Source organism: Alexandromys fortis, unplaced genomic scaffold, assembly GCF_014885135.2.
Source record: "Alexandromys fortis isolate MF-2015 unplaced genomic scaffold, M_Fortis_MF-2015_v1.1 scaffold_11, whole genome shotgun sequence".
Lineage (NCBI taxonomy): Eukaryota > Metazoa > Chordata > Mammalia > Rodentia > Cricetidae > Alexandromys > Alexandromys fortis.
This window is the reverse complement of record NW_026067912.1, coordinates 11,743,622-11,761,811: the sequence shown is the minus strand read 5'-3', so window position 1 is coordinate 11,761,811 and position 18,190 is coordinate 11,743,622. Positions and strand designations below refer to the sequence as shown.

Here is an 18,190-nt window from a genome sequence, read left to right as displayed (position 1 = left end):
CCTTATGCGAACGAGCTTTTTGCCTACGCGTATGTCTGTGTTGGTGGAAGCCAGATGAGGGTGTCCCATCACCTGGAAATGAACTTGCACACAGTTGTGAGCTGCCATGTGGGTTCTGGGAATGGGTCAGAACCAGTGCTCTTAATTGACCCACCTCTCTTGCCCCTCTCTTCAGTCATTTTTAGGTATTGTACCGGTCCTTGTTTACCAGTACAATAACATCAGTGACATTTTATTGGTAAAAAACATGCAAAAATGCCAAATTTAAAAAGATGTCAGTATTACATTTTGGAGATACTTTGTAAAAGTCAAATTAAAATTCTGCTCAATAATAGTACAACATTTAAGAGAGAAGTGAGTTTTTCAAAAACCCATTTATTATTCAGGAGGAATGTAAAAGATATTAACTTTGAACTTTATTAAGTTAAATATGTATGGTACAATGCCTAGGTGGCCATTAAAATTCAAATATAAAGTAAAACTTCCAAAGTAATAAAAGGGAAGAAGAAAATGAAAAAATTGGAGACAACCCAAAAGAAGGAGAAAGGACAAAAACCAGGGGGAAATAAATGAACAGGTAAGATGGTTGAAATAAATCCAAACCATCACAATAAAATCTGTTAGCCCTTCACAGTGAACATCATAATTAAATTACCAATAGCCCATAATTCCTTAAGCTCATAATAGACAGAAAAGGTACAGTGGGTACTCTATATCTGTTCATTGCTGACCTGGAATTCCAGTCAGGGCTGTAGGATAGGGAGAAAGAAAGAACTCGGACTGCAATGAAAAACGAGCCTCCCCATATTTGAGATGCTAAAGCTATCTAGTGAAGAAGTCCAAAAATCTCTGCAGAGAATTAGCCATATGAAGGGAAGGCTGGATGCTGCAGGACACTGGTCCTGCTACCCATGAGAAGGAAGGGGAGTGAGTTTGAAAAACGATAGCAAGATGTGGTCGATTTACAAGACAAGCTTTCAGACTTTATTGTGAACTGAGCATAGAGTATTAAAAAACACGGCTTCAAGAATAAGGTCCTCTGTTCTGCCTCCTGCTGTATGCTGGGTTGTGGGTTAGTGAGAATGGACACGTTGCAAGCCTGGTTCTTGGGTTTCTGCAGAGAGGCGAAAGCTGAAGTGATGGGTTTGGGCGACCCAATGATGGGACCTAGTGACAGGAGGAGGATGCTTGTTCAAGCATTTGGAATCCCAAATAGGGAGCAGTGGGGCTCTCTGTGGAACAGGAAGACTAAGGAAACAAGCAAGAGCACACTAGCACTCTAGGCTGGATAGGGCTGCTACTTCCTTGTGAGCCAGAGGAGACAGTCAGTATAAGAAAAAACAAAAACAAAAAACAAACAAAACAAAACAAAAAATTCGATACTGTTCTAATGTGAAGAAAGAAGAGCTTTGGAGTTCCACATTGGGAGGGTACCAGAGAAGAGACAGAAAGAAGACATGGCTGCTGAGAACAAGTCTCCCAGCCTTAGCGGCACTGTTCCTGGAAAGGAGAGGGGAGCAGATGCTACCTCTACAAGATGAGGGCCCCGTGCAGTGTGCAGGTATCTGGGTCATGAGGTAATTGGAACATCCTGTGAACACAGGTGGGGGGGGGCTCTAGATTCTGCTCTTAGAGGTCTTCTGATGCCCCACAGCCCTTCAGTAAGGCAGAGAGAGTCACTTGGGAAAGGCCTCAGCCTGGTAGGTGTCCCAGCACCTTTGGACAGAGCTGTGCTTCCTAAGGTAGTCATGATGATGCTGGGTCAGTCTCAGTCCCCAAGCCTGTGAGCCCCAGGCCAGCACTTACCAGCTATGATGGCCTAGAGCTTTTCCTTGGGGTGCCCTCAGCACCTCCACAACCTGCCCTGCACCCCTGTCCAGGCTCCAGAGCACCTGTTTTCCTCTACAAAACAGAAAGCTAAAACTCTTCTTGGACCAGACACCCAATCTGGTCTAGAGAAGGTACTCAGCAAATATAGCTCATTCACTGAGGCCACGGAGCAGCCGGGGGAAGTGGCCCTAGGAGGCTCCTCACGTTTGTTTGGTACACAGTGACTGAATGAATGATTGGATGAAGGAATGAAGTTCCCGTGTCTCTGCTTGAGCTACACTAGGGAAGTACGTCTAGGAGATGCAAGAGAGATTTAGAGACCTGAAGGGCAGTACCTAGGTACCTAGATCTGCCCCATAATGCTCTTTCTTCCATCCTATAGATAGAATAAACAGCAAGTCTGATAACTGCATAATATAGTATTCGTATTAAGGAAGCAGATGCTCCTTTGGCAGTGCCCACCTCTGGGGCATTTGAAGTACATGTGGCAATCCTAACACAGCTCCCCATCCCGGACAACCGTGTTAGCTTGCTGACTTTCACCCCTCTGGCATACTAGACCCTTATTACCTAGAAAGTTCATATTTAGTCACAAGGGATTTGCAAACACGTTTGCTAAATCTCCAGATTATTCAGTAGATGGCTTCCCCACCTGAGTCATTCTCTGAGGAATTGTGAGCCCTGACATTTGACAGAACCAGCCATTTTTGCTCTTGGGCAAGGATTCATCTAGCTAACTCACAGACTTCTGACGAGAAATTAACAAGCAAAGAAAACCACCCACTGCTTCGTCCTGAAAGAAAGAACATCTCATGTCCTCCATGACTTTTTCTTAATGGTCTACAGCAGATAACCTTGTTCTACAAAATTCAGCCATTTAAAGGGACAATGGAAGCAGACAAGACCAGTGTCTTATACTTGGTTGTGAGCAGAATACGCAAAAGCTGACCCAGCCTCTGAAGGCCACAATTAGAGAAGGGGGCCAGGGTCACACACAAGACAATCCAAATGTTGGTGATTCAAGACAAGATCAGCACAAGACAATCCAAATGGTGATTCACACACGGATGATGGGTAATCAATTGCACTTTGAGTCCTGATCTCCTGGCTTTCTCCAGTGGCCTCTAGGCTAAAAACGCTACTGAGGCTTGAATGTGTTTGTTTGTGTCCCGCCCACAGGGGTCACAAGTTGGGAGCCTGTCACAATGAAAGGTGGAGAACCTCCAAGAGGCAGGGTCTAGTAGAAGTCTGCAGACCAAGTGTGCCTTTAGAAGGGATTAGGTAGTTATCGTGGGACCCCTCAATTTTCCAAAGTGTATTTTGAAAGCACAGGCCTGACCACTCCCATGTCATGTAGCTGTCAGTCTGGGTATACACTCCCTCCACCCTTGAATCGCTCCTGCCATAGAACACAGCCCACCATAAAGCCTCACCAGAGCTGAGCTGATGCAGGCACCACCCCAGAACTGGGAGCCAGCCTTGGGTATTCTGTGACAGTGAGAAACTACAAGTTCAAAAAAATGCTGAGCTCTAGGAACGGGTCGGCTCTTTGTTGGAGTTCCCACCAGCTTCCACGCACCATGACCTCGTTTCCATGCACTATGACCTCATTTCCACACACTATGACCTTGCCATGACCTCGCTTCCACACACCATGACCTCGCTTCCACGCACCATCTCTCTTCCACGCACTATGATCTCGCTTCCACGCACCATGACCTCATTTCCACGCACTATGATCTCGCTTCCATGCACCATGACCTTGTTTCCCACGCACGATGATCTCGCTTCCATGCACCATGACCTCATTTCCACACACTATGACCTTGCCATGACCTTGCTTCCATGCACCATGACCTGGTTTCCACGAACCATGACCTCGTTTCCCATGCACGATGATCTCGCTTCCAGGCACTATGACCTTGTTTCCACACCCTATGACCTTGCCTCCAAGCACCGTGACCTTGCTTCCACGCACCGCGACCTCACTGCCTCAGCCAACAATGCTGATGCTGCCTCATTGGCTCCCTCTATAAGCTCCCAGAATCCAGGTCCTGCTTCTTCTCCTGTGTCCCTGACCTGGCTTACTTGGAACTCTTCTCTTGCCCACCCCTTTCAATGTGCGAATCTCCTGGATCACATCCTCAATCTTATCATATTCCTCAGCTCATGTTTCAGCTTCAAAGGCAGTTACAGATGGATTCACACAAAAGCACTATTTCCATTCTCCGTTCTCCTTTTTCCTGGGTTCCAATCTCTGTGTGTCCCATTCTCTGCAGTACATCTAGTAAGCCTTACAAGACACATGTTCAACTTTTCACACCCCAAACCGCACACACACTTATTAAAACACACTTATACTCTCTATTCTCATGCTTGAACTCACTGAGTAATGAGTGTCTTTTTGTGTGTTAATAGGATTACTGGTGACTGGGGCTTTTAGTGGCTTCCAGATTGACGCTGATCCCTGGGAAGGCCAAGATACAGTTATTGGATTAGGACCTTGAACCTTCCTCTTCAGTATCCAAGCAGGTGAGAGATGCTTAAGGTTAAATCACTCACCAACATCCCATGGTTTAAACCTTCATATCTAGAAAATGAAGCCCCTGGAAGCGCCCAAAGGGAGAACTGGACAGCTGGACATGTGGAGAGTCCCAGAGGGTGGCAGTGTGAAGGGTGTATGGGTGGCAGCAATACATTATTATGAAAATATCTTTTACATACTAGAAGGCTAAACTTCTGCTGGCGCTCACAGCAAATTAATGAAGTTGAGGTCACATCAGACTTAAAACCGCTCTCCTGCTGCGCATTCAGCCTGTTTGCTTGACCCGCTTTTAGAACAATGTAACAGGCAACCTGACTTGCCTTGGGTTCTCCATGTAAACTGCTTCTGCAACCTAAGCTAATGCATAGCTTTAATCCTGACTTTTGTCCTCTTCCAATGGAGTTCCTGACCCAGACAGAGAGAGCAACGCCTGTGTGTATGTACGTGTGCTATCATAATCATTTGCTGAAGAAAGTGTGCACGTCAAAGGTGGTCTCACAAAGCAAACATCTGCTAGAAATGTTGACAGTAATATAGACATAGGTTGCTAAGTCACCACATTTGCTTTTCTGGGTGCTCCCTGGTCACTGAGTCAGTAAGTTGTGTTCCCTGTAAGACTCTGCTAAAGATTATGCAAGTATCCCAAATTTCTTCCCTGTGTGATGCTTTCTGTGTCGCTTAACAAAAGAACAAAAGCTCTTTGTTAGGGACTCATAGACAGTGACAGTCAGTCAGACATTAGGCAGGCATAGACAGACATACAATAGACAGACTACAGACAAGCCAGAACCTGTGAATTGCAGAAGACACAGAGAGATAAGGGGAGAATTCAAATCTGGGCTCACTCTTGGTCAAATTAGCTCAAGGGAAAGAGCTTTGATTTCTTTCCTTTTTGGGACACAGATGTATTCTGGTGCCTGTGGGACCACCTTTAAAGGGTTTAGTGGACACACACATGAGCAGCACACCTCTGCCCTGCTGGCCAGCTCTTTACCCAGTATGCACTGGTGGTGTTGTAATGCCCTATGTAGTTAATACATGCAAGTGTTGCCTTAGCTCTGTAAAACACTGCAACAAGTTATTCAGTCTGGGAAGGATGCTGTGGGAACCCCGGTATTATAGCTTCATAGCTGATCAGTCAGAAGCACAACAAAAACATCCCTGCCTTGAGCTGGACCAAACATCTAAAGTGAGGGCAACCTCAGGGACTGAGCCCCTGGCCTGCGGGGTGGACACTGCCTCCAGGTAGACATTGTCAGAACTGGACTGCATTGGAGGCCACCCCACTCATGTCCTCTGCAAGACTCACACTTGGTGTGTGGGAAACTGCCACACACATTTGGCCGCAGACATCTCTGCTGGCTCTAGTAGGGAACAGAGGGCAAGCTCGTTTTTGTGCAGGATTTCACTGTTTCCCTCCTTCTCCAGCCCTCCATGCCACTGACCCTGAGTTCACATTCTCACACCCCCATTGCCTCAACAGCTTCAAGTGTCCCTTGTCTTTCTCCCTTATCTGTGCTTTCTCCTACAGACCAACTACACAGCAGTCCGTCTGAACCATGGTAATCTGTTGCCTCGGACCTCCAAAGGCTCCTCTCCCACAAAACTATGGACTTCCAGACTGTTCCTATAGGAAAATAACATAATCAGGACTCTTAATAGATGTTCATTGACTTATAAAGTTTATCCAGATACCATGCCAAGTATTTATAAAGCCTAATTTCTTTATATACAGTGGAAGAATGGCTGGGTCAGTCAGCATGTTTTCCAGGAATAAAGAGCAGCACCTGAACAAAAGTCTCCCCACGCGAGGACTAAGCCAAGCTGCTTGGTTTACATGTTCCACAAATTAGATTCCACCCATCTTCCAGATGTCCTCCTACTCCTACCTCTACCACTGCCGCCTCACCTACAAGCCACCTGTATGGGCCAGCTGTCCCTCACTGTAACAGACACCTGACCTAAACAACCTAGAAAGTGAAAAGGTTCACTTTGGTTCACAGTTGGAAACCACTCCCTCATGGCTCAGGAACAAGATTCCCCAGGGTCTCAGTCCTCTCCACAGGGCATTTCTCCACTTGTCTCAGCCCCACATCTTATAGGGTCTACCACTTCCCAAATGTACCAGTCTAGGAACCAAACATCCAACACATGGACCTTTGGGGGACATTACCCAATTTTAGTGCCGCCTTCCTTCAGACACCTGATAGTCATATATAATGGAATATACTACAAGTGACAAGGGTTGCTCCCTTCAACATCCAGCTGGGCAACCTATGGCCATGTGCTGTACCTTTCTGGGCTCCATTTCTTCTTCATTATAACAAATATAATGTTGATAGTTTGTAAGTTTCTTAAATCATGTGATGTAGCATCAAACAGAGAAGAGACTTAACAGATGCTGGATAGTAGATGAAGTAGGAGTAGCCAAGGTTTCTCTGATGTGGATGTATCAGAAGATGGGATTGTCTTTTCTCCCAATAGCTGCTTTTTAAAAACACCTTTCAGTGTTTAAAATATCTCCTGTGAAAAGAATCACTGATGTTTGTTAGGCAGAGCATTGTTGCCACCTCTGTCTGTCTCTTGTGAATTACTTGCAAATATCTATGGTTGCCCATCATCGCTGGTCATTGCCTATCCCTGGGAAGAATGACTTGATGGCCCGTGCCATGTTTGCTGAACCCAATACATCACCACGACTTACTAATTTCATCACTCTAGCCTATAAAACATACTCAACACATGTTTACCAATATTTCCAAAATCAAAGGGAACAAGAACTGTTTAAAAGTCTATGCATGTGCACAGCTTATCCTAACAGCAACTTGACAGAGTGCTTCCACGTCTGCTCCTGAGGAACAGGCTGTTAGCTCCCCCTCAGCAGCTCAGCAACTCACAAACCAGATAATAAATTAAAGAGATGTAACTGTTAGACAATATCCCTTTGATGACACTTTTCGCTTCCATCTTGACATGATGCCAAGTTAATGTTATCATAAAATAATCCCATTTAACTGCAATTGTGCAGTTTACAGAGCCATTACTGTCATCAAAAAGTGGAATTATATTCAAACCCCCAAACAGAGGCTTACATAGGAATAAATGGCATTAACATGCAAACAAATTACATGCGGGGAGAAACGGGAATAGTGTGACAGGCCTTCCAGCTTGTGCTCGGCATAAACAGATGATTGCATTTTAATATTTATTCATACATGAACAATGAAAACAAATCACACTGGCAAGTTAAATTCATATTTGTTTAAGAAGACAGAGGTTTATGCCTTCCCTCTGAGTACAGCCTGCACTGGGCATGCCTGGGGTTTCTTCAGACAACCCAGCTACCCAGTGCAGCCGTGGCCTAAAGATCAGCTAGTGTGACTATTTTCATGAGAGGAATCTGGGCTTTGGGAGGTGTGAGTAGAGGCCAGGGAGGCGGGATACAATAAATCAAGATACAAACCGAAAATGCCAAGGGAGTTCTGAGAAGTGGTGTCTGGGTTCGGCTTGGTGGTATTGAAAGCATCCAGAGAGAGGAGTGTTCAGCTCAGGATGAGATGAGCTAGAGAGGTCCTGACTGGAGCTATGCACCATGCTCCTACAGCCCGTATTAATGAAAGATACCAAGGCTGTCCAAAAACACCCTCGACATCAGAGCAGTCTTCCTAGGTAAACTGTAGGGCAAGGGCTTACACTTCAGGTGCTGTGGCCCCCCTAAGAATGTGTAGTCTGTTGCTCTTCCCAAGACAGCTCTTCTCTATTCATCCCTCGGGAATGCGGATGAAATCATGGTTGCCTGTAGGGTTTTGTCAATAGCAAGGATGGCTTTCCAAAGCCTCCCAAGGCCTCCTGTTCTTTACTGATTTCTTACTCAGTGGTAAGGAGGAATGAGAGTACGCCACTTGCAGGAAAAAAGGACGCAACTGGCGATGGTCACGTTAAGTAGAATACACCAGACGTAAAATGACAAATGACAAATGTCAACTCTCTTATTTTATATGCAAAATCTAGAATTAAACAAACATATGTGCACACACGCAATGTGGAAGTGTAGGGAAACTAGGAGCGGAAAGAGTCTAAAGAAGAGGGATGAGGGAGAAACAAGAAGTGTAACTGGGGGAGGGAACAAAATGCTTTATGTTTTCTTCATCTATAGAATCTAGATCAGACACAGATACAGGTATACAACCTATATAACTTAATTAGGTTTTCTGTTGATGTGATAAAACACCATGACCAAAGCCAGTTTAGGGAGGAAAGAGTTTATTTCACCTTACAACTCTCAGGTCCTACTCCATCACTGAGGGAGAAATTCAGGGAAGAAACTCGGAGACAGGAACCGAAGCCGAGGCCCTGGGGGAGTGCAGCTTACTGGCTTGCTCCTCATGGCTTGCTCAACCCATTTTCTTATGGCACCCAGTACTGCACTGATGGTAGTGGTCTGGACCCTCCCATATCAATCATCAATTAAGAAAAATGCCCATAGGCTTGCACACAGGACAATCTGAAGGGGCCCTCTTCTCAGTTGATGTGCCTGTTTCCAAAATGACTCTGGCTTGCGTAACGTTGACATGAAATGAGACGACTCATTGTGTGTGTGTGTGTGTGTGTGTGTGTGTGTGTGTGTGTGTGTGTGTGTGTGATGTGATGTGAGAGCAGAAGAGGGGCTATTGGAAGAGGGGAACCAACGGAGAATGGTAGTAAAGGAAGATATGAGCAAGACTCAATGATACGTGTAAGAAAATATCATAGTAAACACCATTATAATGTATATTAAGTAAAAAAAAATAATGAAGGAAAGATAAGATGTTCACTCAAAAGTGTGAAAGCAGTTAGGAGATTAGCAAGTGAATTGAACACTTGGGGAAGGGGACAGAGAGCTTGAGCCAGGACTACACAGCTATTGAAGTCCAGGGTGTGCATGGCTGTAAGAGATGTAATCCTAAACTGGATCTTTACAAATCCTGCTGGACTTGATGTATGATGTGCTTCACGAATAAGAATGGCCATACATCCTTGCTGTGTGACATCTGCCATATATCTTTGCTATATAACCCCTGAAATGTAAGTGTCCCCTATCATCCGTATAATAATAATAATAATAATAATAATAATAATACTATAAAAATAATAATGCAGCCTGAAAAGTAGCCCTGCACGATGGAAACTGTTGTTGTGCAGTTACATTTGAGAGAACTGGGTAATCTGCACATTAAATATTTTTTTCAAGGCCATAAACACCTATATGTGGCAATGGTGGGATCCACATTCAGAATCCAAACTCAAGCAACAGGGCTCTGAAGACTGTGCCTCTCCTATGCAAAGGGATGGGGTCAGAAAAGGAGGGGGACTTGTGGAAGGCAGATAGATCTAGGAAAGGAAAAAGCAAGCAAGAACCAAAGAAGCGAAATGCAAGGCCCACTGAAGACAAGGGACAAAGGAAACACTGGCACAGGAGTCCCAAGGGCCAAAGCGGCCCAACCGCTCTCCAGGAAAATGAGGGCAGCAGACTCGGAGTCTACCCACCCAAGTCTGCAGCAGACCAACGTGAGTTTATGGTGTCTACACTGTGGTCCTCAAAGAAATCAGGCACAAAGGAGAAGATAGCCCCACTCCCAGGAAGTAAATATTTAAAACAGCTAGAGTAGGAAGTCACAGTTTAAGCATGAAGACTCTAGAACGACTTCTTTCTGATTTAAATATGTCCAAAGTTCCTGAAACAGGAAATGTCCTAGTTTGCTTTCTGTTGCTGATTAAACACCACACCAAAAGCAACTTAGAAGGAGTTTGTTTGCCTATGCTTCCTTATCACAGTCCATCCTTTAGCGAAATCAGAGTAGGAATTCACACCATTGTCTGGAGGCAGGCATGAGACAAAGACCACATTGCTTACTGGTTTGCTTTTCATGGTTTGTTCAGCTTGCTTTCTTATACAATTCAGGTCCACTTGCTTAGGGATGGCACCGCCCACAGTAGGGTAGCCCCTCCCACATCTATCACTAATCAAGGAAAGTGCCCCACAAACAGGACCACATGTCAATCCGATGCAGAAAATTCTTCCATTGCGGTTCCCTTTTCCCAAGTGACTCCAGATTGTGTCAAGTTGATAAAAACCAACCGGCATGGCCAGGTTTTCTACACCTCCTAGGCGATGGCATGGCCGCACCCTTGCTATTTCTCCTGGCATCACACTCATGGAGTCCCACAAGGACTAGTACTTTTCCTGAACAATTTCATCATTTCATTATTAAAACGCTAACGGATGGGTCCTTCCCTCAAGCCGGTGCTTCCTGTGACTGAAGCCCCTAGGTCTGCACACATGGCCATGTGTTCAGGACCGTCACACCCGCTTCCTCCTGAGTTCTAGCACCACTGGGCTCTGTAAGGCAAGAATGAATGGGACCAAAGGCTGATGCAGCCCCAGACTCTGGGTCTCCTCCCCTCAAGTGCTATCCTCTCATTGGCTCTGCAGACTCACTGGTCCATGCCTGGCCAATGTCCACCACAGAACTGGGGAATGCAATCCATTTCCAACTCCATGTCAAGCCACATCTCAGAAACCTAGCAGATCACACTACTGGGTATTTGAGGCTGGGGATTAAAGATACTGAAAGGGGCTTTGTAAGAACATCAATGTTTAGTAGACGATGCTTCCACTGCTTCTGAATGCTTTCACTTGTGGTTTGTCCCACCTGAGGAATCAGTCATTCTCTGAAAGCCTAGTGGATATCAGTCATAGTTATGGCCCCTCAGGATCTGTTGGATACATGCACCACGATTTAGGGATTTATGTGGCAAAAGCTAGGGCCTGTTCTGCCAGCTTCTATTCTGGCTGTGGCTCAGACTTGTGTCCAGCCAGAGACACCTAGGCCAGTCATTGAACTAAGCAGCTAGTGACACAACAGGACTACAAGAAACTCACCTTCTTTGGCTCTGAAATAAATTATCTCCCCCAACACAAAGTAAAATAAACATTTCACTTATTACCCCTTCTCTTCTGTCCAAGGCCAGTTGCATTCTGCATGCTGATACAGAAGAATCCTCACCCTCTCAAGTGTTCGTGTGCAGTATGTACAAAGAAAAAAGGCTGGGGAACAAATGCTGCGAACTGGATCAGCAATTACGAACATGGGACAAAAGAACAAAGGAGTATCTAGAAACAACACTTTCAGATGCAATGAGCCCCAAAGCAATAATTATGTTATTCCTCTCCAGATGGCTGAAGAATCTCAAAGCACTGATATTCTGTTTTTCTAGTTTCCAAGGAAGATGTTCCTGGCTATGAGAAAGCACCCCAATCTCCCAGTACCTTTCCAGACTGGGAAGAGAGTAGACCATTGCTAAAGACTCTACAATGACCAGGACACACGGCATCCACCAGCTCTTGCTGTAGACACTCTGTAAGTCAGTGTGCAGTTTTGTTTATGGAAGTATTTGAGATTATTCTCTTGTTATCATCACGTCTAGGCAAATGTTAGTGACATCTCAAGTGCTTGAGATACAAGAGGTACCAGACTGCCCCACACTCTAGGAAACCAGAAGACACTGAGTACTGATATCACCTGGAAGGGTTCAAAGTCTTACAAAACGATGTGCTCTGAGGGAGAGAGGAAAGAAAATGAGCAAGTGTGCTTTGTTCCAGGACATGGAAAAGATATGTGGAAAGGAAAGGGCAAAAAAAGGGAAGGAGAAGAAGAAAAAAGGGCAGAGTGGAGAAGAAAAGGAAATAAAGCCAAAAGGAAGAAGGGAAGATGATATGATGTGTCAAAGGGGAGGGTCCATTTTTACAGACCAAATGGTCTCTCTCGGAAGAAGGGGTGGGAAGTCCTGACCCATGTATCTGGAACAGCAAAGTCTAATTCCTTGAGTTCCAAGAAGGTCAACTCTTACAAAGACAGGAAGCTACCGTTGGCTCACAACTATTGAAAAAGAATCACCTAAACTTGCAAGAATAATTGCCAAGATCTAACTAATTGGCAAGCTAGGGAATTAAAAACGATACTTCGATTTTTAAATCAACTAAGATATACAGGTTTGGGGAATTATTCTATTCTTTATCTGAAGTTTCAGCATTTTAGGAAAATTCCAAAGGAGACGCCCTATTAAGTATGAACCTTGTGCCATCCACCCACTATCACTGATGATGATAAAGATCTCAGCTTTCTCTTGGGAAGGCATCTCTCCAGCCAAAGTCTATCCTCTAAGAAGATGTTCTTACCCATGCCACACATGACTATCGACACACAGTTCGCTTGAGTCCCACAGCCACACCATCTATTAAGATCTTAGCACATGCCCTAAGACTGTTGTTGGCATAAAGTTTTGCTGGAATGGCAAGAAGGTAAAGCCAGCCTCAGCTGAGAATATATGTAGTCTCATACTGGAAACCTTGCCTTGAAAGTAGCCAACAAGAGAGAGAGGGGACCCTATGATACTTAGCATCAGAACATAGTCATGCCTGGGCCCCATCTACTCTCTGGGCTTTTCAATATTACAAACTAAAAGGAAGTCTTGTTTCTCTCTAAGTTGATTTTAGTTGAGTAGTCTTCAGTCTCGCTAAGAGTTTAGACAATACAACCCCTGAGGATTTTTCATTATTTTCTATCTGCACAACCAATCTAACACATATTTAATGAACACGGTAGCTAACTTTATCATACAGCTAAGATAAATTTAAAGCAATCTTTGGTTGGCTACATTTGAATGTCTCCATCTCCAGAGGAGACAGCCAAGCTCTGACCCTGACCATCAAAGTCCTTTAAGGTTCTCTGGCATATAATCACAGTTGCTGGCTGTGAGGATGTCCAGAACAGGCAGCAAAGCCTCAGAAACCAGTTAATCTGCAGTCACAGGCTGCGAGAGCCAAATTAATGGCAAACCCCTTGCATTCTGCTTTTCTACCAGTATCCCCAAGTCCTCAACCCGGATTCCTAGAAATTTTCCTTAAATAATCTTAGATCAAGTGAAGAATGTTAAACAAAACAGAGAATAGCCTCAAATCACATAAATCACATTCACTGAGTGAAATATCATTGCCGTGGGGTGTTATTCCTTTAGTCTTCCCCAAATGAGCTTAGAGAACAAAATTATTATATATTCATGATCTCTAGGCTAGGTTTGAATTCTCAAGGTTGCTTTTTAAAAATCAAAATCTAGCTACTTTTTTTTTCTTGTTTTTGTTTTGTTTGTTTGCAGCACTAGAAACAGAGCCCAGGGCCACAAGGTGATCTGCAACCACCTAGCCAGATCTCCAATCCTGATATAATTTATATTTTTTAAAATCTTCTATTTTCAATAAGAGAAAAATCCTATAATAAAAATATTATTGTATTATTGTATCATATTGATTCCAGAGCTATTCAATCACTTTTGCACAACAAATACTCACTGTGAGAATAATGTCCTCGACCGGACAATGAACTTGAACACATACTCTAAAGCTTTTAGAGTTCTAAGGATGGGCTCACACTGTTCCCCTCTGCTGGAGGTATCCAAGTAAGTCTTCAGCACCGTCATCAGTTTCCTGAATAAGGGATAATATTTTCAAAATACATCTCTTTCTAATCCACAGCACGGTAATTAGTTGGCTCGGGAAATTATAAGGCATTCAATCAAAGGTTAAAGGTGGCGGTGCAGCAAAGCTCACGACTCATTTGCAAGCACAAAAATAACTGCTTCAAAATATATTTATTACAGGCAATGAATAAGTATTTCCTGCCCATAAAGAAACCAGCAAAGATAAAGTTGTGAGGGGAAAAAATAATCTTTTGATGAGAGAAAAAAAAAAAAAAAAACTAGGCATAATCAGGGGATGAGTGAGAATGATGGTAATAATGTCTTTTTCAGCTTCTTCTATATAGACGTGCTATTGTAATTACCATGTAGCTCCTTTGCTCAGACACTTCCTACAGCTATCCATTACCAGGAGGTCAGACTTTAGAAGGCTTGGCCCATCTTTCAGGGTTTCTTCACAAGCGGCCTGCCACCGAATTTGCCTGTGGGTTTCCATCTTTGACCCTGGGTCTCCTACATCCAATCAACACTGAGCTACTGAGCATGCACACTGGGGTGCACAGGTGACTTCTCCATAAACAGCAGTCAGTGAGCTGGATGACGCAATAAACTGCTTGTTTGTTTGCTCTGTTAACTATTTCCCTCATCTCTGGGGGTTTTGGTTATTTTTTAGGATAGGTGAATCACTCAAGCACGGGCTGGATGATTCGTTAGAAAAGGGGAAATTCACACAGAGGGGTGTCAAGGGGAAATGCTGAAGTCAGTGCGTCCCACGCATCTTGGAAAGACAAACACAGGTGCACGGGCAATCCCTGTGCACACAGTGACTTACTTGTAGGCCAAGGTAGCACTGAAGTGCTGTTGGATGTAAGCCTCCAGAACAGTGTTAAAGTGCTGGAATTTCCGGTCTGCAATGAGTCCTATTATATAGATCTGAAAAGGAGTCTGAATTATTGGGGGTGCTCTTGGGGGAGGGCACCCACCGCAGGAAACTATTCACCTGGTAGAATGGAACCCTTGTCACAATTCTTTTGTCCAAGAGATAATCCGTCTAATGAATAATTAATCCTTTTCACGAATACATTGTCTCTCCAAAAGAAAGAACGTTTCAAAAAGTGTCGCTTTAAGGTATTAGGAGATAAAAGAATTTCCTACTCAGCTAAGAAATCCGAGGCTGTCATTAGACTGCCTTCTGTGAGGTAGGTCTTCCAGAGTCTGTGATAGACTTCTGTGCCTTAAGAATGGATAGGAAGCGCATTCAACATTCAGCTCTTCCATCGGTAGTTTAATCAAAGGACCTTTTAGTCATGAAGCATTTTTCCAGTAAAGGCACTTGAGAAAGCTAGTTATCTCCATATAACCTCTTCCAAGATGCAAACATGACAGAGCTATTGCGTCAAGAGTTTGCTGGTCATGGATAAGAGTCTTTCTTTCCTCTAAATTATATTAAATATATTCATTAATTTATGGATTGACAGTGCTGGGGTGAAACCCAGAGCTCCCCAAATGCTGATAACTGTTCTGCAACAGGATTATGTCCCCTGCCCCAGTTTCCCATGCTTCTTTTCACATAGCTTGGAGAAAATTGGAGTGAAGAGAGAGAGAGAGAGGAGTGAGACCCTATGAAAAGGCAGAAGGAAAGTGTGGGTGGCTTTTCACTGTGGAAAGTGCATTGGGAAGACCAAAATGACCCTGGGTAATTATAGGACATCAGAAAGAGATGCTAAGACAGGTAGGGGAACACCTAAGTGGTTTATAACCTGGCCTCTGACTAGTTCCTGGCATAGTCATTCAGCAGTCCCAAGTCTTGCAAACTGCCAACCAGCCATCAACAATCTGCCATCAACACTTAACCCCACCCCCACTCCCATCACTTGCCAAGCCTCAGACACTCAGGTGGACTGGAAACACAGGAAGAGAATCAGCAGCCACTCATTAGTCTGCTTGCCAAGGCTCTAAACCTCAAAAGACTCATGGAAAGAACCACAGAGCCCGCATGTTCTTATTTTTCTTCACAGTACAAGTATTCAAACCTGATGTTGCGGGACAGTTGTCCCCACTCTCTTACCAAAGCATCAAACACGAGGATGTCATACTCATTACTTTGAGAGTGTTCCATCATGATATTGAAGAGGGCATCCAGAGTGTCCTGGAGGAACTGGATAAAGAAGACAGCTGTGTTCAGAAAGAGGGCAGATAGAAAGAGGGCCCGAATCTCATCCCTGCCTGTCCTTCCAAGAGAACAGGGGCACACATCCACCATGGGCCACATTCAAGGAGTCCAAAGCAGCTTCGTGCACGAGCTCCAGGACTTGGAGTGACATGAGCCCACAGCAGTGGCGCAGATACATGGATTATGACATTTTCCATGGCAGGATTCTGCACCACTCAGAAGAACAAAACCACTGCCATGTGCAACAATGAGGAAGACCCTGCAACACTGTAGTAAGTAAAACGGGTCAGACAGACAGTGCCCATTCTCACTTACTCTGTATTTATGAACTCCAAGAGCAAGGGACAAAAGCAGCAATGATGGTGGTCAGCCTAGTGGTTGCCCTTCTGATGGAGGTGTATGAGAAACCCTCAGTAAACCCATCAATATTCAGCACCTTCATCGCCATAAGCTAGATAGGGTACTCATGTACACGAATTCTTTGAGCTGAACTTGGCAGTTCTTTGTACCTATATTATTGTGTGTGTGTGTATCAACAATATTCAATAACCAAATATTTTAAAATCAGAAAATCATAGAAGACAATGTAATCTACGCTTCCACCCCAGCAAGTCAACTACTCCAGGTTGCCAAAAGACAACAGACATGGGGGATTCCTTTGCCACTGATAAATTAGATAGATGGGTCAATAGTGCGTATTTAAAGCATTGATCAGGAAATAATTCTGCTGTTGTTTCTCCAGGTTTGGGCAATTAAATAAAACTTTATTCCACTCTTCCCTCCTAAGAGATAAGCAATAAATCTTCCACAATCCCTCAGAACTCAGAGTGACCAAACAAAGATGCCTGATCTTTGCTTTCTAACTATTCCAAGTTATTCTTGATGGAAACATGCCACCCAGGATTACCTGTTTGAATTCATAGTGCTTTAGAGGCGAGCTGGTTGACCTAGCCTGGCTGCTCAGTTACATTTCATTCCCCCCTACCACTAGGAAGCAGTATCTGATGTTTGCATTGTTTTCTACTTGCTACACTTAAAATGCAAGTCCCAATGTTTTAATTTTTTCATTGTTAATAGATAATACTTTCCAAGCAGCACAAACTAAATGTTTTTTTGTATTTCTACCAATATGCATATAAGATTAAGATACCATATTGTTTCTATATTACTATATGTGACAGTGGGTAACAACAAAGGTATTAGTTGATGTATCTTGACTTTCCCATGTTTTATATGCTTTGGTTCACCTATTATTATGCACTATGTATAAGGGACTGTGTTGAGCAATTTTTAACTGTTATCACTTCAAAGGCTCATAATAATTCTGAGAAATGTGTCATAGTCATAATATTATGACAGGAAAACATGGAAGTGGGAGAGTTAAGATCCACACCCAAGACGGTTTATTTCCAGGGCCTAATTCAGCAGGTTTTTTGATGCCCAGTATACAGCGCCTGGCTGGATTTCCCAACAGAGTTTCCTCAAGGTGGACTGAGCAGAATGTTGCCATCAGAGGTCAAGTCGACTATTCCACTCCTTGGACATTTTGTCCTGCCCTTTCCAGCTCTGACACTAGGGGATGAATCCAAGCAAAGTCCCACTGACCTTCACCACTTCCTCTCCATCCACGATCTTCAGCTTCTCTAAATTCTCCTGGAGCAGTTGTGGCTTCATCCGCCACTTCAGCAAACCCAGCAAACCCACTAGGGAAGAATCCGGAAAAAGATTTATCACTACTGGCTAAACCATCCACGCTTGGCCTCCCCTGGGCCTTGTGCTCGTGTGCACAAGCACCGCAGACTCAACTCTCAAGGGCTCCGTTACCGTTCTGGGTGAGCTTGGTGGAGCACACGAGGGTGCAGATGGAGAACACGTCCCGGGAGCTGTCGGAAAGGCCCCCAACGCTGCTGGAGCTCCGGCTCAGAGTGGCTCCCTTGTTTTCCACGTGGTGTCGATAAGATGGTAGCGTCAGGTAAGCGCTGGCATCTTCCATCTTCTTGCTGTCTCCCTAGAAGCAACGCTTTGGTCTCCACTCTAGGGCAAGCCACACAGACCCTGTCGTGGTCACATTACATACACTGCGAGATGCGAGGTTCTGAAACAGTGTGGAAAGCACCGGAAACGCCATA

General features: G+C 44.3%; 1 protein-coding gene across 1 annotated transcript in view; it reads right to left on the bottom strand.

The window, feature by feature from the left end:
• The window catches only part of Dock2 (dedicator of cytokinesis 2), a 398,899-nt gene that overhangs the window by 309,783 nt on the left and 70,926 nt on the right, over nt 1-18,190 (bottom strand). Inside the window, exons 18-22 of the mRNA XM_050138695.1 lie at nt 17,886-18,069; nt 17,667-17,764; nt 15,957-16,046; nt 14,721-14,821; nt 13,764-13,898 (exon numbers count right to left, since the gene is read on the bottom strand). Of these exons, the coding sequence (XP_049994652.1) occupies nt 13,764-13,898; nt 14,721-14,821; nt 15,957-16,046; nt 17,667-17,764; nt 17,886-18,069 (608 nt within the window). The remainder of the gene's footprint in view (nt 1-13,763; nt 13,899-14,720; nt 14,822-15,956; nt 16,047-17,666; nt 17,765-17,885; nt 18,070-18,190) is intronic.